The sequence below is a fragment of the Neoarius graeffei genome, chromosome 5, assembly GCF_027579695.1.
Source record: "Neoarius graeffei isolate fNeoGra1 chromosome 5, fNeoGra1.pri, whole genome shotgun sequence".
Taxonomy (NCBI): domain Eukaryota; kingdom Metazoa; phylum Chordata; class Actinopteri; order Siluriformes; family Ariidae; genus Neoarius; species Neoarius graeffei.
In genome coordinates, this window is record NC_083573.1 from 102,360,499 (window position 1) to 102,381,713 (window position 21,215).

General features: G+C 43.3%; 1 protein-coding gene across 5 annotated transcripts in view; it reads left to right on the top strand.

Moving 5' to 3' along the window:
- Positions 1–21,215, top strand: part of LOC132887152 (NACHT, LRR and PYD domains-containing protein 12-like) — a 56,591-nt gene that overhangs the window by 25,537 nt on the left and 9,839 nt on the right. For 3 of the 5 annotated variants that reach the window (XM_060922586.1, XM_060922589.1, XM_060922588.1), the window contains exons 2-8: positions 874–984; positions 9,373–9,483; positions 9,924–9,978; positions 10,133–10,337; positions 10,583–12,353; positions 17,215–17,388; positions 17,501–17,677. In XM_060922586.1, the coding sequence (XP_060778569.1) occupies positions 874–984; positions 9,373–9,483; positions 9,924–9,978; positions 10,133–10,337; positions 10,583–12,353; positions 17,215–17,388; positions 17,501–17,677 (2,604 nt within the window). Of the gene's footprint in view, positions 1–873; positions 985–8,698; positions 9,025–9,372; positions 9,484–9,923; positions 9,979–10,132; positions 10,338–10,582; positions 12,354–17,214; positions 17,389–17,500; positions 17,678–21,215 lie in introns of those variants that run through there. The other 2 variants (XM_060922591.1, XM_060922587.1) reach the window with 2 other exon arrangements.

Here is a 21,215-nt window from a genome sequence, read left to right on the forward strand (position 1 = left end):
TAGCAAGTCAACTGTAGTCCTCAGCCATAAAAGCATTACTGTAAGATTCCAGAGCGTCCTCCAGGTGGACAACAGAACATGACAGCTTTGGAGGCAGACCACCCAATGGTTAAGTCAGCAAAAGTATTGGGACAGATAGTCTTAAGTAAATGAGGAAAAACAGAAGAATTGCCCTTGCTGTTCCAGTGCTTTCAGAGGGGTCTGTATAAACACATGAGATTAAAACTAATCACAGTGGAGACCGATTGATCATCTGACACCAAATAACAAGGCATTTAATGTCATTTTTCATAAATGTTCCTCAGTTTTGAATTGCTGGCTTTTATCAGGCTTTGTTTTATTTTTATACAGAAGTCTTGTTACGGCGGCACGGTGGTGTAGTGGTTAGCGCTGTCGCCTCACAGCAAGAAGGTCCAGGTTTGAGCCCCGTGGCCAGCGAGGGCCTTTCTGTGCGGAGTTTGCATGTTCTCGCGTCCGCGTGGGTTTCCTCCGGTTTCCCCCACAGTCCAAAGACATGCAGGTTAGGTTAACTGGTGACTCTAAATTGACCGTAGGTGTGAGTGTGAATGGTTGTCTGTGTCTATGTGTCAGCCCTGTGATGACCTGGCGACTTGTTCAGGGTGTACCCCGCCTTTCGCCATAGTCAGCTGGGATAGGCTCCAGCTTGCCTGTGACCCTGTAGAAACAGGATAAAGCGGCTAGAGATGATGATGATGATGATGAAGTCTTGTTACTTTCTGCTTATTAGACTGAGATTGTTGAAGAGGTTCTGTGTTAATTCAAACTGGATATACAGTCATCCATATCCACTCCATATTATATTAGCATGTACACTTCCCTTAATTTGTGTCTGTAATAATATCTGTGTTGTAGAATGATGGAGGGAAAGAGATCAGACTCACCAGAACCCAGCTGTGTGTCCATGAAGAGTGGCTGGTCAATGGAACGCCCATATAACTTCAGAGACAGTCCTGCTGATCTGAGGTCAGTATAGTGAGGTGTTTTTCATTCTTTTCTCACCAACAAAATTTCAGAATGTACACATTTTCCCTCAGTTTAGTTTTCATAGTCCTGCTGCTCTAAATGGTACAGGGCCCAATTACCTCTCTGATATGTTGCAGTGGCCTAACCCAATCAGATCTACCAGATCGCAGCAGCAAAATTTACTGGTTAAACCTGTTGTTAAAACAAAGTGTGGTGAAGCAGCTTTTAGCTACTATGCAGTACAGCTATGGAACCAACTCCCAGAGGACATCAAAAATGCTCCTGCTGTTGGCAGCTTCAAATTCAGACTAAAGACCAAGCTGTTTTCAGATGCTTTTTGCTAACTGATAAAGATCATCATCTTTACATGTTTTAAACTTTACTTAACTTTTATTCCATTTTATTCTGCTGTTTTTACTGAACTTTTACTTCATTTTATTACTTTATTTCTACTATTGTTTAATTATCATATTATTTTTCTCTCTTCTTTCCCCTTTATTTTATGTAATTTTATTTTCTATTGTTTACTGTTTTGCCTTTACCTCTGTAAAGGACATTGAACTGCCACTGTGTATGAAATGCACTATATAAATAAACTTGCCTTGCCTTGCTGCTGTTCAGTCCAACACCGCTTGTCCAATTAGTGGACTGGACCTCACTGTTAAATAAACACCAATAGATATTGTGCATTATTGAGCTTTTGTCACGTCTGCACCTGCCAGCACTCAAGACTCCACTTCCCATGATTCACAGTGGTCTTCAAACATGGCCGCCATGGACTACAGCATACACCTCACTGCTCAGTCACCTGATTACTGATTTCATTCTCCTGTTCACGATTACCACAGTGCACTATTTGAACAGATCAGTGCAAAGGAAACACTCAGTGTGTCATTCCTGACTTTACCAAGCCTTGTATTTAGTTCTTCTGATATTCTGGGTTTTATTCTTGCCTAGACTTCTCTACTTATCACCTGACCTCTGCCTGTTTACCTGAATAAAATCCTTTCTTCACCTAAACGTCCATCTGCTATATGGTGACCAGATTAATGATGGTCAATGAATATACTTAATATAATTTACAACATGCTATTACAGAGAAACTACTGTGGGGAAAATGAGAGGACTCTGGCCACAGTGTGTTCAACATGTCTGCTACAGAGGGAAATGACAGCATGTGATGGTGGTCACATGGTATTGGGCCAAACCATGTTTGAGTTGCAGGGGGGTGTAACAGAGTTGTACGGTAACAGAGTAGTAACAGAGCTGACCGAGGTTTCACAGACTCATCTCATCATCTCTAGCCGCTTTATCCTGTTCTACAGGGTCGCAGGCAAGCTGGAGCCTATCCCAGCTGACTACGGGCGAAAGGCAGGGTACATCCTGTACAAGTCGCCAGGTCATCACAGGGCTGACACATAGACACAGACAACCATTCACACCTACGGTCAATTTAGAGTTACCAGTTAACCTAACCTGCGTGTCTTTGGACTGTGGGGGAAACCGGAGCACCCGGAGGAAACCCATCCGGACAGGGGGAGAACATGCAAACTCCGCACAGAAAGGCCCTCGCCGGCCACGGGGCTCGAGCCCGGACCTTCTTGCTGTGAGGCGACAGTGCTAACCACTACACCACTGTGCCGCCCGGTTTCACAGACATTAATAAATAAAGATATTTAAATTATTTAAATGAGAAAATCAATTTAAATAATATTTTCTTTAGTATTTAGACTTTTGAAAGAAATAAAACAGTTGTTGTTGTTGACTTTAATGGTCTTTATTCATTATTGTGAAAAGACTCCCTCAACTGAAACACAAATGGAGCAAAAACGGTCAATTTAGGCACATCATGACAAATTTCAAGTGTAATGAAGCAAATGATAGATGAAATGGGCAGCACGGTGGTGTAGTGGTTAGCATGGTTACCTCACAGCAAGAAGGTTCTGGGTTCGTGGCCAGCGAGGGCCTTTCTGTGTGGAATGTGCATGTTCTCCCTGTGTCTGCGTGGGTTTCCTCCAGGTGCACCAGTTTCCCCCACAATCCAAAGACATGCAGTTAGGTTGACGGGGGGCGGCCTTGAGCAAGGTACCAAACCCCTGTGACTGCTCCCCGGGCGCTCTGGTGTGGCTGCCCGCTGCTCTGGGTGTGTGTGTATCAGTGGCGGCTGGCTTTTGTAAAAGTGAGGGAGGAAGGAATGCTTGGTTGAAGGTCACGGGCCCCAATGCGACCGCACCTGCTGGACCGGCTATAGTTACACGCACGGGTTGAGTTGATAATAGTTTTTCCTGAATAATTAATTAACATCCTTTCCACGGTGTCAAACAACTGGCAACAGTCAACAAGTAAAAGAACAACAATAACATTATTTCACAACTATTTACATGGGATATAGCCGTGTTTAAGACAAACATTGATGTTAAGGAATGATTCAGGCCAACTGATTGAGGCTCCCTATTTATATATCAAGTCAATTCTCCGTGCTGTCTGATTTGCAAATCTATCTGTGACCTGATCGTACCACGCTGGATCTTTTTGGAGTGTCTTGAGAATCTTTTTTTCAATTGAAATAATGGCCAGATGTTTTAATCTCTCCTGCCCCATTGCGTTGCGTGTGTACGTTTTAATTCTCTTGAGGCACGAAAAACTCCTTTCAACCCCTGCAGAGGTTGCGCCAATTGTTCCAATCAGGGACATGAGCCTGTACAACTGTGGCATCGCCCCATCAAGACCGCTGGACTTCATGAAGCCAAGGGCATCGCAAAGTTTTCTTGATGAATTTATTTCTGCATTGTGATAAAAATGCTGCAGTTCGATTCTCAGCTTTTCTTGATCAAAAAGGTGGCCATATGTCTCCATCAAATTTGACAGTAGCTGCGTAGGAAATGATATTTTGAACGAGTCGAATTTCGCCGCATCCAAAAGCTCCATGAAGCGCAAGCGGTCGAGGTGTTGAAAGTGCTGAGTTATTTGAGTGCGCAAGTTGTCGTGGATGGAATCATAAAGTGCTCTGTAGGACTGACGGGGATTAAGCAGCCTTCTTTTGACCCTGTGAGACAAGTCAGGGTCTTCTGTTAGAGAGGCAGCCCTGGCGTAGATTTTGTCAAAGGCGCTCTGTACTTTTAGCTCATCCAGTATTTGCAGGAGATTCTCTATTCGCCGTTTGCAAAAGGTGACATCCATGGATTTGTGCTGCAAGATGTCAAACACCACGTCAGTGTGCGAAAACAACTGCTCAAAAGTGAAGAGTAAAAACGCAAATTCAAACTCTTGCATTTTCGACCTCAAACCATCAGCTAAACGTATTGTCTCATCATCCATCATTGGGCGATCAATAATGTTCTCGAAAATCTGAAGTAGTTCGTCATAATTTGAAGCAACCGTGTTCACGACCCTAGAGGAAAAGTTCCAGCGAGCGCTCCGGGGAATGTGGGCGCAACTGAACTCCTCGAGTAAAGAAACCCTCTTGCTGGACTTGGAGAAAAAAGACGTGAAGCCACCCAAGTGAGCAAAGAAGTATTTTGCTTGGGGAATGGTCTTAACACCCTGACTTAAAACTAGGTTTAAGCGATGTGCATAGCAGTGGACAAATGTTGCACAGGGAGCCAATTCTCTCACTTTAGCCTGAAGGCCATTCAAGTCCGAGGCCATGACCGCGGCACCATCGTAAGTCTGAGCGACAAGTTTATCCTTGAAATTGAAACCTGACAACTCAGTCTGCACGAAATCGAACAAGGATTGTGCACTGTGACCACTGGACACATCAAAAAATCCTAGAAAGCGTTCCTGAATTGTACCTTGATTATCGACATAGCGCAAGATGACAGACAGCTGTGAATGACAGCTTATGTCTGTGGTCTCGTCAATTTGCCACGAGAAGAAGGGTGCCGTGTTAAGTTGCTTTTGGATTTCTGAATTAATTGAACCAGCTATAGCGGATATTAGATCATTCTGGATTGTTTTTGACATGCCTGTGAAGACAGTCGAACTTTCCAGATGCTCTGCCAGAACACGATCATAGCGAGCAATAACCTCCGCTAGCTCCCTGTAATTGCCCTTATTGTCCGAATTCCCCCCTTCTTCATGTCCCCTCAGTGACAACTCTTGCATGCCTAGGTAGGCTGTTGCATCTATCAGACGTTTTAATACCTCTCTATTGCGACTCACTTTAGCATTGTGCTGCTGGATTTGCAGCCGCACACCCTCGTCTACCACCCTATCTATTGGCATGGTGCCTAGTAAGGACAGTCGGATAGCAGCACCAACGTGGTCTTGACAGGCCCGGCGCCAGGAACAGTTTACTAAGGGGGCAATTAGAAATCGCAAGGGGGCAAATATTTTTTCATATAGTGTGTAGTAGTGATGGCGGTCTGACAACGTGTTTCAAACACAAAACCACAGCCCCGAAGGTTGCTTTAGTCCGGGAAAATCATGTGGCATATTACCAGGGCAGTTGCGCTTTATCAACACCCGTGCCCACCTGTTAACCCTCCCCTCCAATTTTCTCACAGACACGCGGTACAACCGGAAAGATGCCAAACATAAAACAACACACACAAACCTACAGGCAAGTCCTTTACATTTAAAATACATACAAATAGCTCCGCGGCATGAAAACAAAACATCAATGCAAGTAACGCTAACCACTTAATCCGCGATCCCAGTTTAGGCGTGTAGGGGACTAAACACTCTGAAGTGATGAATTTTCACCCCTGCTGCATGGGGGGTGACGTCAACGACACATATTCTTACGCTATTTGCGCACAAAGCGGACCATATATGAACACATACACCAACATAAACGGAGATAAACTTAGCCTACAAAGAAAGAAAATGGATTCACAATATTGTGATTGAATTCGTTTAATTCGGTGGGGGAAAGACTACTCCCGTAAACTTGACTGCATATTACAGGATATTGCAGAGACAGTGCACTTGTAAGTGTAGACTACATGTAAACCCCCCGTCCGCCCGCACGACCCCGCCCCTTGTCCTTATCACAGGTCTGTGTGTGCGCGGCTGTGTCAGCATTTCACACATAGTACACCCACAATAACTAGTCCCGAGTAGTTAGGATTGATACATATGTCTAAAACAGGGTTAATATTAAATTCAGGCTTTTTGAAATAATCCTACCTTAATACAGTTGAATTCTACGATTGCAACGTAAGAATCATAACAGCCAATCAGATTTGTTCTACCGTGCCAGTTTTAGTAGTGATTTATGTGAGATGTATTTTTGTGCAATGCTCAACCACTTAATATTTCGTATTTGAAAATGCAAATTATTAATACGTCTATAATACATTATATTTTCATAAGAAAACAATTAAGTGATCTGAGTCTCCGTTGAGGGGGCGGGGCTGTAGCCACGAGGGGGCGACGCCCCCTTTCGCCCCCCCATGGCGCCGGGCCTGGGTCTTGACACTTCTCATGGCGTTTGGTTGCCCTATCTAGATTTTTTTAATCATTGAAACCATGAACACTCCACGCTTGTGATTTGGCATTGTTCATTAGCAAACAGGGCCAGCAATATAATCGATGGGTGGTAACGCTACCAGTGAGCCATGTGTACCTAGCAAACCATGTAGCATTCACTGTACTGCCTTTGCCATTGGGTTTTGTGATTTCGATTTTAGGGGTTGGTCTACCTGCTGCTTTGATGGCTAATTTTTCACTGTAGCTCAGCCCATGGAAGGGTTTTGCAAGCAAAACATTCACCACGTCCTCTGTTTCCATTACTTTATTCGTAGAATATCTATAACATAGTTAGTCCACTTCCACCTCGCCGTTCTCACTCTGACTGCCGAAGTGCCCGAGTCACCGGATCTAGAAGTTAAGTTTGATAAGATAACCCCTCCCCCCAGGCAGCTAAGGCCTCTACTTATTGGTTCATTGCGCAACTAGGGCTGCAGCCTATTGGTTGATATTTTGTAGCACTTGTCAGATCTCTTAGCTAGTCCCACCCTCTTAGAGGAGGATTTTCCTCCTCTCTCTCATTGAAGTCTATTGGCCTTTTTCCACTACCCTTTTTCAGCTCACTTCAGCTCGCTTCAGCTCACTTCAGCCCGACACGGCTCGCGTTTCGACTACCAAAAACCAGCACGACTCAGCTCGTTTCAGCCCTGCTTAGCCCCTAAAACTCGCACCGTTTTGGAGTGGGGCTGAAGCGAGCCAAGCCGTGCCGAGTGAGGCTGGGGGCGTGACCAGACACTTCCCTGTGCACTGATTGGTGAGGAGGAGTGTCCTCACATGCCCACACACGCCCCGCGAGCACGCTGGGATCTGTAAACACCGCAAACCCGGAAGAAGAATAATTACGAATTACGAGAATTTCTGAAGCCTTATGCGCCTCGCCTCATCTATACGCTCTTGCCAGTATCTGTTGGCGACAACAAGCCACAGCACCAAGACCAGCAACACTAACGACTCCATGTCCTCCATGTTTATTGTTTACTATCCGGGTCGTGAGACTACCGCTTAAAAGATCACTGAATCAGTGACATACAGAGCATCGTGCACGAGTTCGCGGAGCGCAAGGCTCGTCGTATGCCCTTCAAATAATGCGCGCAGTAGGCTATTGATGTTTTATTATGAGCCATGTACAGTATGTCACCTAATGTTTTTTTGTTTCTGAGTTACATGTTCGTTTGAAGGACTTAATGTACAAAATAACATAGTTGCACCCCGTAGTGTTGAAATTGGTAAACACAGTGCATTCAGTGAGGTTTGCACCGCCCTCCTTTTATTTCTGACTCTTCCTGTCACCGTTGCAACCTCTGAGCGCTCATTCGTATGCCCTTCAAATAATGTGCGCAGTAGGCTATTGATGTTTTATTATGAGCCATGTACAGTATCCTAATGTTTTTTGTTTCTGAGTTACATGTTCGTTTGAAGGACTTGATGTACAAAATTGCACCCGGTAGTGTTGAAATTGGTAAACACCGCAGTTGCGGACATTTTGTAGATGATAAGCTTTAATAAAGGGCCCGGTCATTTGCCCCGCCCCCGGCCCGGCTCTGACTTGTTCCGCCACTGTCACTGATGTCACTGTTTGCGCTGCTTAACGACATCACATGACGTCCACCCACTTTCGCTAACTCCACCCAATGTGTCCACCCACTTCCAGCCAGCACGGTTCAGCGCGGTTGTAGTCGAAATGCAACTCCAACAGCCCCGCTCAGCTCGACTCGGCACGGCACGGCTCAGCCGCGTTTGTAGTGGAAAAGCGGCATATGTTAACCACGAGCCGCCAGTGCCGGAGACTGTTTGAATCGGAGTGAATGGGAGCCGAAGGGAGGAAGATCCTCCGTGCAGTAATTTCTAATAGCGAGCGATAGGGGGTGCTAATGTAATTTCACCCAGAGAAACGAATATAATGTACATGTCGTATTTGGCAGTAAAATAGTAATATTCAAGGACAGCAATTCATTAAATTGGTCAAGACAATTTCAACTTTTTATTCTTAGAATTTTTAAGGAGGATCTTCCTCCCTCTCCTCACTGGAGAAGCCACCTGTGCTGTGTATGTATTCACTGCTTCAGATGGGTTAAATGCAGAGGATGAATTTCACTGTGCTTGAAGTGTGCATGTGACAAATAAAGGTTTCTTCTTCTTCTAATGTTTGTGTGATAACATTCTTTCCATTAATTGATAAAATCTGATATTTTGAAGAAAATAGTTAGAATAAATATATTTATCATCAAAGTACATGGAATGTGTCCTGAATGATAGAATGACTCTTGTGTTTCTCCATGAAATGATTGGACAGCTGCCAAACACTGATTCAGTTTGAAGCAGGAGTTGAGACACAAAAGAACCCTGGAAATGTATTTGTAAACAGTACAAGGAATTGTTGTGTGTATCAAGTTTTTTGTGTGCAAGTTTTAACCTGTTTTTAGCTCCTCGGGCCTCAGGCCAGGCCGGATGATGTGCAATCACACGTTGTCCGTCCGTCGTCATCCGTCCACAATTTACAAAAATCGTTACTCCTCCTACAGGATCGATCGGATTTCAATCAAACTCACATACAGTGTTCCCCAGGTGGGTGTGCATAAAAGTTGTCAAGATGGTGGTGTCAACTGTTATACTTAGGATTTTATGGGCGTCTTGGCCGGTCTGAGCTCCAACCTCATTCAGGCTATTTTTAATGTCTGTTTTTAATGACTAATGTCTGAGTATTTTAAGCATTTTATAATATGTTTGGTTGAAATGCTCAGCATTGTCTTTTATTTGTCTATGTGATTTAATTTGTTGCTTATTACTCAAAAATTTAATTAAGACTAAGAGGTTCTGTGAATTCAAACTCGATATACAGTCATCCATATCCACTCCATATATTAGCATGTACACTTCCCTTAATTTGTGTCTGTAATAATATCTGTGTTGTAGAATGATGAAGAGAAAGAGATCAGACTCACCAGAACCCAGCTGTGTGTCCATGAAGAGTGACTGGTCAATGGAACACCCAATTCGCTTCAGAGACAGTCCTGCTGATCTGAGGTCAGTATAGTGAGGTGTTTTACAGCACTGTTCCACCTGATCAAACTCACTGGTGTCATTGTGAAGTCCTTCATGAGCTTTATCAGGTGTTGAAGCAGTAAAACACTAAACTGTGCAGTGCTGCAACTCTCGGACTGGCAGTGAGGAAAACTGCTGGAAAAGTTCAGTTCAGCCTGCAGTCCCTGAGCTGGAGGGTCTGCGGTGCGACACAAGAACATTTACACCTGGGACATTAATCACTATATCACTATTTCTTTCATTCATTCATTCATTCATTCATTCATTTGTTTCTAAATGTGTGTGTCAGTGAGGAAATCCTGAACTCAGTGTATTGTGTTAAGAGGAGAGTGTTAAATATCTGTCTCTGTATTTATGAGTGTGTGTTGTACAGCTATGATACATATAGTCCATATTCCAGCATGTGTTTTGTTTGTTCACAGACCACAAAAGAAGAAATCATACATCAGCAGAAAGCAGCTGGAGTCCATATTCAAGGTGTGTGTGTACAGTTTTATCCACATACAGCAGCATTATGGGTAATCAGACACAATTTCAGTTCTAACTGACTTTTCTTCTTTTCCTAAAATAAATCCTCTCTCACCGTGTAACATTATAATATTGGGATCTGTTCCTGTGTGTTTCTCACCAGGAGCTGGAACACAAAGTCATCAGTGTGATCCAGAAGGAGCTGAAGAGGTTTAAGAAGCTCCTGAGTCCAGATTCCCCAGCATGCTCTGAGAGGGAGGTGGAGGATGAGGAGGATCAGAGCAGTGTCAGAGAGGGAGTGCTGAAGATCACACTGCACTTCCTGAAGAACATGAACCACACAGATCTCGCTCACACACTGCACAACAGTAAGAGCTCTGAGTCATGACTTTATTTTATCTACTTCAGTTTGGTTCATATTTAAATACATCATATTATTAAATTTATCAAGCTGAATAAGTCAGTGAGATGAGAACTCTGAAATTAGTTTTATTGTACAGTGTATATATTTTCCTTCTAAATTCTATACATTAATCAGGAACACACATCAATATTTAATGTATATTGTTCTCAGTGATTTTGCATTAAAAGATGTTATTACTTTGTTTCTCAGAACACGTCTCTGTGTATCAGCAAAAGCTGAAATCCAACCTGAGAGAGAAGTTTAAAAGAGTTAAGGAAGGAATCTCACAGCATGGAAGCTCAGCTCTTCTGAATGAGATCTACACAGAGCTGTACATCACAGAGGGGTGGAGTGGAGACGTCAATAAAGAACATGAGGTGAGACAGATTGAGACGGCGTCCAGGAGACCAGCAACACAGGAGACACCCATCAAATGTAATGATCTCTTTAAAAACACGTCCATCAGAAGCGTGCTGACTAAAGGAGTTGCTGGAATTGGAAAAACAGTCTCTGTGCAGAAGTTCATTCTGGACTGGACTGAAGGAGAAGCGAATCAGGACGTCACCTTCATGTTCCCACTTCCCTTTAGAGAGCTGAATCTGATGAAGGAGAGAAATCTCAGTCTGATGAATCTTCTTCATCACTTTTTCCCAGAAATGAAAAAATTACGCTTGAGAGACTGTGATATGAACAAAGTCCTGTTGATCTTTGATGGTCTGGATGAGTGTCGACTTCCTCTAAATTTCCAGAACAATGAGAGATTGTGTGATGTGACGCAGTCCGCCTCAGTGGATGTGCTGCTGACAAACCTCATCAAGGGGAATCTGCTTCCCTCTACTCTCCTCTGGATAACCTCTCGACCAGGAGCAGCCAATCAGATCCCTCCTGAGTGTGTACACCAGGTAACAGAGGTACGAGGGTTCAGTGATCCTCAGAAAGAGGAGTACTTCAGGAAGAGGATCAGTGATCAGAGCCTGGCCAATAAAATCATCACACACTTGAAGTCTTCAAGAAGCCTCTACATCATGTGCCACATCCCAGTCTTCTGCTGGATCTCAGCCACTGTTCTCGAGAGAATGTTGGGTGAAGCAGAGAGTGAAGTGATCCCCAAGACTCTGACTCAAATGTTCACACGCTTCCTGATCTTTCAGATCAAACACAAGGACCAAAAGTACCATCAGAAATGTGAGCCTGATCCTCAGCAGACCAAAGCGAGTATCCTGGCACTGGGAAAACTGGCTTTCCAACAGCTGGAGAAAGGAAACCTGATTTTCTATGAGGAAGACCTGAGAGAGTGTGGCATTGATGTGAGAGAAGTGTCAGTGTACTCAGGAGTGTGTACCCAAATCTTCAGAGAGGAGTTTGGGCTTCACCTGGGGAAGGTGTTCAGCTTCGTACATCTGAGTGTTCAGGAGTTTCTGGCTGCTTTATACACGTTTATCTCCTTCATCAGCAGAAAATTAACAGAACAACAAACCACTGATCTGTCTGATCTTTTCACCAAATCAAACCTGTCTGGTTTCCTCAGGAGTGCAGTGGACAAGGCCTTACAGAGTGAGAATGGACACCTGGACCTGTTCCTCCGCTTCCTTCTGGGTCTCTCACTGGAGTCCAATCAGACTCTCTTACGAGGCCTTCTGCCCCAGACAGGAAGTAGATCTTGCAGCAAACAGGAAACAGTCGAGTACATCAAGGAGAAGATCAGGGAGAATCCATCTCCAGAGAAATCCATCAATCTGTTCCACTGTCTGAATGAACTGAATGATCATTCTCTTGTGCAGGAAGTACAACGTTACCTGAACAGAGATGATTTCAGTCGTCTCAGTGGAGTCAGACTCTCTCCTGCTCAGTGGTCAGCTCTGGTGTTTGTGTTACTGAACTCAGAACAGGAGCTGGATGAGTTTAATTTGAGGAAATATTACCCATCAGAGGAATGTCTTCTGAAGCTGCTGCCAGTGGTCAAAGTCTCCAGAAAAGCTGAGTGAGTGTTTTTATTTTTATTTATAAATGTATTACTGCATGGTTTGTTATTTTAATGTCACGCTGAACTGCAGTGTTTAGATTAATGCTTGTTAATAGTAACTCTAATCTTCTTGAAACAAACCTCTGGTACTTTTCCAGGAGATGGTTTCACTTTTTACACTAACAGGTTATTAAACCAACCTTTTGACACACGTGAACACACCACCTGTACTCAGGTCCACTCCAAACCCCCAGAAATCAGAGGTGTGTGTGTGAGCAGAGAATGATACACACCAACTGTTTTACTGTCTGTTTGAAACTCAACACACAACCTTGTGTTCAGTTCAAATAATTACATCATATTTTTCCCAAAATCTTGACCTCCAGCAGTAAAACAACCCCAATAAGAAGTGTCCATCAAACCCCACCCTTACAAACTCCTGACCAATCAGAGAACTCCCTCATGGACAAACAGTTTGGTGCTCTGGAAAACCAGTACAGTGTGAAACTAACCAAACCAAATGACACTAACACACTGTGCAATGAAAAAAAAAATCTTTTGGATTTACTTGATTTTAATGTGTACATCGGTCCCACATGATCAGAATGTGTGTGACTGACATAATTTCCTTCTTTTTCTCAATGAATTATTACTTGTGGGGCGGCACGGTGGTGTAGTGTTTAGCACTGTCGCCTCACAGCAAGAAGGTCCTGGGTTCGAGCTCAGTGGCCGAAAAGGGCCTTTCTGTGTGGAGTTTGCATGTTCTCCCCGTGTCCGCGTGGGTTTCCTCCGGGTGCTCCGGTTTCCCCCACAGTCCAAAGACATGCAGGTTAGGCTAATTGGTGGCTCTAAATTGACCGTAGGTGTGAATGTGAGTGTGAATGGTTGTCTGTGTCTATGTGTGTCAGCCCTGCGATGACCTGGCGACTTGTCCAGGGTGTACCCCGCCTCTCGCCCATAGTTAGCAGGGATAGGCTCCAGCTCGCCTGCGACCCCGTAGGACAGGATAAGCGGCTACAGATGATGGATGGATGGATGAAATTATTACTTGTGAAACCAAAATATTTCAATCATGTTAGACTATTTAAAAGAATCAAGTTGATTTAACTTTTTTTAATCTATTGCAATGCCAATTAATTGAGTAATGTTAAAGTGATATCATGTTCAGGATACCAGATTTTTAAATGTAACTAACTTGATTTGTTAACGCTAATATTATTTAAAGGTATTATGGAACTTAAAAGGGAGGCACGGTGGTGTAGTGGTTAGCGCTGTCGCCTCACAGCAAGAAGGTCCGGGTTTGAGCACCGTGGCCGGCGAGGGCCTTTCTGTGTGGAGTTTGCATGTTCTCCCCGTGTCCGTGTGGATTTCCTCTGGGTGCTCCGGTTTCCCCCACAATCCAAAGACATGCAGGTTAGGTTAACTGGTGACTCTAAATTGACCGTAGGTGTGAATGTAAGCGTGAATGGTTGTCTGTGTCTATGCGTCAGCCCTGTGATGACCTGGCGACTTGTCCAGGGTGTACCCCGCCTTTTGCCCGTAGTCAGCTGGGATAGGCTCCAGCTTGCCTCCGACCCTGTAGAACAGGATAAAGCGGCTAGAGATAATGAGATGAGATGAGACCATGAGGGTTAACCCTGTGAACACCATTTTACATAGCTGACAACTTTGACAAATCAAAGTGGATTTACAAACAAAAAGTAATCAACCCTGCATCAACTCATCACTGAGAAATAAACACACACACACAAAAGTGGATACACAACAGAAATCAGTCTGAGCCGTTGACTGAGAGCCTGTTTTTCAGAGCAAGTGCTTTGTTGGAAAGTTTACCTCCGTCCAGTTTCATCCTAATCTTTTGGATGACCTCAAAAGTGTCGCGGAGGTCAGCAGGGTAGCTGAGGTTCAATGCATACATCAGTCCAAACAGCATAGCAACAGCTAATGCTACATTATCAAGAAGAAACCTTTATTCGTCACATGCACACTTCAAGCACAGTGAAATTCATCCTCTGCATTTAACCCGTCTGAAGCAGTGAACACACGCACACACCCAGAGCAGTGGGCAGCCACACCAGAGCGCCCAGGGAGCAGTCAGGGGTTAGGTACCTTGCTCAAGGCCCCAAGGCCGCCCCACATCAACCTAACTGCATGTCTTTGGATTGTGGGGGAAACCGGAGCACCCGGAGGAAACCCATGCAGACACAGGGAGAACATGCAAACTCCACACAGAAAGGCCCTCGCCGGCCGCTGGGTTCGAACCCGGAACCTTCTTGCTGTGAGGTGACAGCGCTAACCACTACACCACCATGCCGCCCATTATCTTGTAACACCTTGATGCCTTCAAAAACAATGCCAATGTCCTCTGCTTCATCAATTGAAGAATGTTATTTAAGAACATAAATCCCAGTGGTGGTGTCTTCAATGGCCTCACTGATGGTGTTTTGATCCATGCTCTGTCCAAAACAAACAAAAGGTAGGTAAACCAAAGTTAGGTAAATCAAACCTTTTCACCAAGCCCTATCAAGAAAAGGATAAACATCAAATAATGACACTATAGATCTAGGTAAGGTGAAAGTTAGAATGAAGGTAAATTTAAAGACAAGAACAAGTAAGTACAGCAGAACATGATATAAACATTTAATAAAATGGAAGCATTATCTGTTCCATGAGAATATACTGTGAACGCACCTGCTGATTGGCTGAAATAATGTTGTGAGGCTCGGTCCGAACCACTTTGTTGCCCAGTTACAGAACCATGGTTGTGTATGAACACTGGATTCTTTTTCAGTGCACACACAGATCAGACAGCTGGCGGACCATGAGGAGAGATTTATTGAGTTTGACAAAAAGTGTATTGCACAATTGTTCTTGAGAACCATTTATTCTACCTTTTAAGTTAATTTGTCTACGTGTGTGTGTGACCGCAGCCTATACTGCCAGACACGACGTGGAAGCGCCGGTAGGGTTTTTCTAATTATGTAGAATTCCTAGGGGTCAACAGAAGTTGCATGCTGTCGCTTTAAAGGAGAACTGAAGGCAAATTTTTTTAATCATCAAAATTCTGTTTGTCATTTTATTAAATGTAGGAATGCATTTTTGATCGCTATTTTGTCACTGCTATAGCAAGTTATGAGTGTTTGAAATATGCTCTGTAATATATCAGTCCATATGTCAAAGCAGGCGGCACGGTGGTGTAGTGGTTAGCGCTGTCTCCTCACAGCAAGAAGGTCCTGGGTTCGAGCCCCGGGGCTGGCGAGGGCCTTTCTGTGTGGAGTTTGCATGTTGTCCGCGTGGGTTTCCTCTGGGTGCTCCGGTTTCCCCCACAGTCCAAAGACATGCAGGTTAGGTTACTGGTGACTCTAAATTGAGCGTAGGTGTGAATGTGAGTGTGAATGGTTGTCTGTGTCTATGTGTCAGCCCTGTGATGACCTGGCGACTTGTCCAGGGTGTACCCCGCCTTTCGCCTGTAGTCAGCTGGGATAGGCTCCAGCTTGCCTGCGACCCTGTAGAAGGATAAAGCGGCTAGAGATAATGATATGAGATGAGATGTCAAAGCAATGGCCGTAAACGAGATTCGCTGAGACCTGTGCGAGACATCGTAGGACGGAAGTAAAATGTACAGCGGAAATCAAAGTGACCAACATCTGCCAACTTTTCCTGTGTCCAAAATTGCTCACTCGTTCACTTCTACCTACTGCCTATATAGGGAATTACTATATAGAGGACTATGTAGTGAGCTAATTGTTAAATTGAAAAAACTCTTTTGGACACTTGTCCGTCACGCTGGTCTTTACATCATTATTGTTGCACAATTAAAACGTGCCAGATCAGTCGGCTGGTGGGTTTCAAAATAATAAATGCATGCATGTGTTTTTGTGATAAATCCATATTATACTGAGTGTATTTCCCACATTTAATCAATACAAAGTACCTGCATCTTTCAGTTCTTTTAAATCAAGGCTGAATACTTTCTTCTTTGCAGACTTTTAATGTGATTTCTTTCAGTGCGACTACAAAAAAAGACGCGCGCACTCTTTCGAACGCTGATGTAATCAAGCCGGAAGTTTTGTTTGTTTTGATAGCAATCAGGAAAGTTTGAAAAAAGTAGGCAGTAATCGTCATTTAAACTCGTCTTTGTGCGATATTTTGTTTGGAAAACAGTTTTCAAAATGGCGGCACTGACAGCTGGCTGACACTTCACGTTTCGAAGTCTCGCACAAGTCTCGTGAAGATCGCGCGGATAAGCGACGCCTGCCGTGGACCAAACTAACTAAACTCAACACGGCTAAAAACCAAATAGGCCGATAAGTATAATATTTAATTGCAATTAGCTGCCAATATGATTCACGATATAAGGTTACTAAAACTGAAAACGTAATTGAATAACACGTTAATTAAAAAATAAAGCAAGTTTAAAAATGACTTCAGTTCTCCTTTAACATTGACATGAGCCTGCATTTTACTGACATTTGCATCAACATATTCATAGCCACACATTTTGACACGTTTATTGGCACACACACGTGTGTGTGTGTGTGTGTGTGTGTGTGTGTGTGTGTGAGAGAGAGAGAGAGAGAGCGCGGTGTGTGTTTAGTTTGTAGAAACTTGAACACATCAGATTGGAGTGTTTGTCGGCTGCTCGCTCTCACACGTGTGTTCTGTCCATGAGCTAATGGTGTGATAATAAATTGTAGCTGAGAGATTGTGGAGTGCAGAAAGACGTCGCTGCTCCTGTAAATGTGCTGATGTGGCGTCCTGTCCTCTGATTTCTGTGTGTGAGAGAAACACACTCACATTTCTGTTCCATGCTAAAGTTTAGCTGGATTATGGCTGTGTTTGAGATCAATGTTCTGATATTTCATCATTTCTCTTCCAGTCTGTGTCGGTGTAATCTGACAGAGGAAATCTGTAGAGTTCTGTCCTCAGTTCTCAGCTCAAACTCCTCCAGACTGAGAGAACTGAACACGAGTGACAATAACCTGCAGGATTCAGGAGTGAAGCTGCTCTCTGCTGGACTGGAGAATCCACACTGTACACTGGAGAAACTGAGGTACACACACACACACACACACACAGTAAGTGTACAGTATATAAAGATTGTGTGTGTTGTGTCGTAAAGCTGAGTGATTTATGCTGTAACTGTGAGATGTTTCTCTCTACAGGTTGTCTGGCTGCAGGATGAGAGGTGAAGGTTGTGCTGCTCTGGTTTCAGCTCTGAGGTCAAATCCCTCATCACACCTGAGAGAACTGGATCTGAACTGCAATAATCCAGGAGAATCAGGAGTGAAGCTGCTCTCTGATCTACTGAAGGATCCACACTGTACACTGGAGAAACTACAGTAAGTTACTGACTGTCTACACACACAGACACACACACACACACACACACACGTTTCATGTTCCATCTTGTTCACAGTGAACTCAACTACTGTTTCTCAAAGTGTGCTCCATGAGCGACCCCCCCCTGCTGCTCCGCGAGTTGATGTAAAATATCACGTTTTATCAGTGTTTCTCAAATCGCCGATGTGACTCCAAAAGCAAAGTCTGAGTCTCACAGATGAGTCGTTTTCTATATTGAATAAAGTCCTCTGTAAATTCAAATAGTCCCCTATTATTTGAATTTGTCTGCCATTAAGCAAGCCAACAGTTTTGTGACACTGCCTATAGCTCCGTCAGTTTAGGTTACACTTTTATAATCAACGTCACCTCTGAATGTGGAATGCGGAGAAACTACAAGTTACCAGGTTAGATTTCACATCAAACTGTCAAAAAGATAACGGATTGGTGGCTGAAGAGTAGGTCAGTCAAAAGAAAAGCACAAAAAATGTCTGACATGAGCGAGGACAAAGTGCAAAGACATGATGATTCAGTGAGCACTGATATGGAGTCCCAGGATAGTTCGCTGCAGGAGCTCCCTCAGAGTAGTAGTGAAGCTCAACATGACCATGGAAAATCGAGTGCTAAAGCGAAAGGAAAATACCACAGCGGCTACATCAAATTTGGATTTTTTTGGACTGGGAATGCGGAGGATCCGAAACCACATTGTGTTCTGTGCTACGAAACATTGGCCAATGAGGCAATGAAACCTGCTAAGCTCAAGCGGCACTTCGAAACTAAACACAAGGATTACGTCAACAAACCGACTGCATTTTTGAGAGAAAATGTGAAGAGCTTCAGCATCACACAAGAAAGGGAGCCTCACAGTTTTTTGTGCCTGTGGAAAATGCGAAAGCTCCAGCAGCTTCATACAGGGTATCCAGTCTGCTGATCGCGAAAGCAGGCCAACCTCATTCAATAGGCGAGACTTTAGTTCAGCCAGCTGCAAAGGTTATAGCTAACATAATGCTTGGGGGGAAAGCAAGTGATGAAATTAACAGGGTACCTCTGTCCAATGACACTGTTCAGCAACGCAGAACATCCATGGCTGAAAATGTCCAAGAGCAGCTGGTGACACGTTTACGTCAAAGTCACTTTTTCTCTCTGCAAATGGTCGAATCCACTGATGTTGAGAACGAGGCAAATCTCCTGTGGTTTGTAAGGTGTATATATGATGGTGCTGTGCATGATGATTTTCTTTTTTTTGTCACTCCCTGCTGACCAACACCACAGAAGAAGTGATTTTTAACTCACTTAATGATTTCATTGTGCAGAATAATACTGACTGGACAAGATGCTGTAGGTGCAATTGGTAATTAAGTGATCAATCTCATTGTCAGTCTCATTAAATAATACCATTAATTTTGGTGCTTAATAATAAATTACCAAACAGCTAAATTATGGTATATTCCAAATTATTATGATCACTTACCGTATTACATAACTCATATGCACCTTGGAATTCTTTGAGATTGGGTACTTCAAAGATATTGGAACTCAAATAAACACACAGTTTCAATAATAAATTAATTTATTATAACAAAGATAAAAATGGATAATGGGCAATTCCATGTAAATGTCAACCTCACCATGCAAAAATAAAGCAGCATGTAATACATCAAAACCACTCCCAGAGACATCACCTAGGCCTGTATTTTACAGATGTGAACAAGCTGAACCAATTTGTAACCAGCCTAATATGTCACTGTCAGTCTTTCTTTCTTATAATGTAAAACCCAAGCTAAAATCAACTTTGATCATGTACAATTCTATATTATTGCCACAAGCCACAGAAATGTATGCTAAAATCCACAAAACAGCAAAACAATAGCCATCCTAAATATTATTTAAGAACTTTGATAGTTTTAGCTGATATTTAGAGAGTTTTTCAAAGGGTTATGGTGGTTAAATTGCTGATTTTCTAAACATGTGCCATGTCTATTTCAGACGCGTCACATCCATAACGGAATTTCGTCACATCCATAACGCTGACTTTTCCTTCCGAAACTCTGCATGAAATACAAAATATTTTAAACAAAGATTTTTTTTAATATTCACCTTGGACCCCTCTATCAAATGGATATCTCCATTTCGACATTAGGTTTACAATTTCACAGAGTTTGATAAAAATGTACAGTCACCCAAGAAAAGTGATACTTTTTCTGTCACATCCATAATGCATTTTTTATTGGCATTTTCTGGCATGCCCTAGATGTACTATGGGAATTGTTCTTGTTCTATCACTTCTCCAGTATGGTACAGCCTTAAAATATGCAACACCTGTTTAAATACTGGGAGACAATAAAACATGCACTGGGTCATTTGTTGCCATTTTGAGTTCAAGTGTCACGTCCATAACGCTGGAATTGCTCCAATATCAGTTGGAATCTATATACAGTGTCTGTGTTATGTGTGTGTGTGTGTCCATGTGGCCTGAACAAAGAGTTAGCCTGTGTGTGGCCTGAACAAAAGAGTTAGCATGGATTGCTAATTAGACAAAAGAATTAGCCGTATGTGGCTAGCTAAGGCCCAAGGATCCTACCTCGTGGAGTTAAGACAAAAGGTGTGTATGTGAGTGTGGAGGAGGGCCGCCACGTGTTCCCTTGAGACAATACACTTAGCCCTGGATGCTAATGGGACAAAAGAATTAGCCGTAGGCTAATTTCACTAGCTTATAACAGTACTAAATCCACTGAAATCTTGATGCGGTCAAGATACGTGTAATAATGAAATTCAGAGTGTTAGGAAGGAATAGGGGCATGCAAAACCTATCTATTAAACAATTGAGATATCAAAAATAGAACAATGATAGAAACACAAATCAGTGTGCACACTTAAACAGTTCCTGAGTTTAAATTCACACTAAGTAAATAAACTAATTCCTAAGACTAGTCTTTTTGCCCAAAATTGCCAGTCTTGCTCAGTATTTTGCCTCTACGCAAAATTATGAAGAGATGTTCCGAGACTTTTGGAGTTTCACCGTTGTGGAGCACGTGAGTCGCTTCCGTGGAAAGCAGAGGATTTCTTGGTCCGAATGCTTCGTAGTTCATGATGAAAAGAAAGTCTCTGATCAAATAATGTGCACAGCGTTTTAATTAGAAGGATCCAGTCGCTTCTAACTTTCTAAATTAACTGCTTTGGGCGGCAGTTTGGTGACGTTACTGATAGACAAACAAAAACCGGTTGTAACTCATCTGAGTTAGATTGCGCGATTCTGGATTTACCGGGGCCAGTGGTAAACAAAAGAAAACGCGCGATACTCTGATCTTGCAGAGAGAAGAAAAGACGTCTTTATCTGGTTTTCTGGTGGAGCAAATCTCTTTGTGTCCAGACGGCTTGAAGTCCAGACGGAAAGAGAAAGTATGGCGGATTTCCGGGTCACTTATGCCTTCCTGGAGGATGTGACGTTGGTGATCCCGCCCCAGCGTGACGCAGGTCAACGCGGAAGTTGGCTGATGGGAAATGTAGTTTCTTAAAGAGACGGGCTGTCGTAGTTCTTAA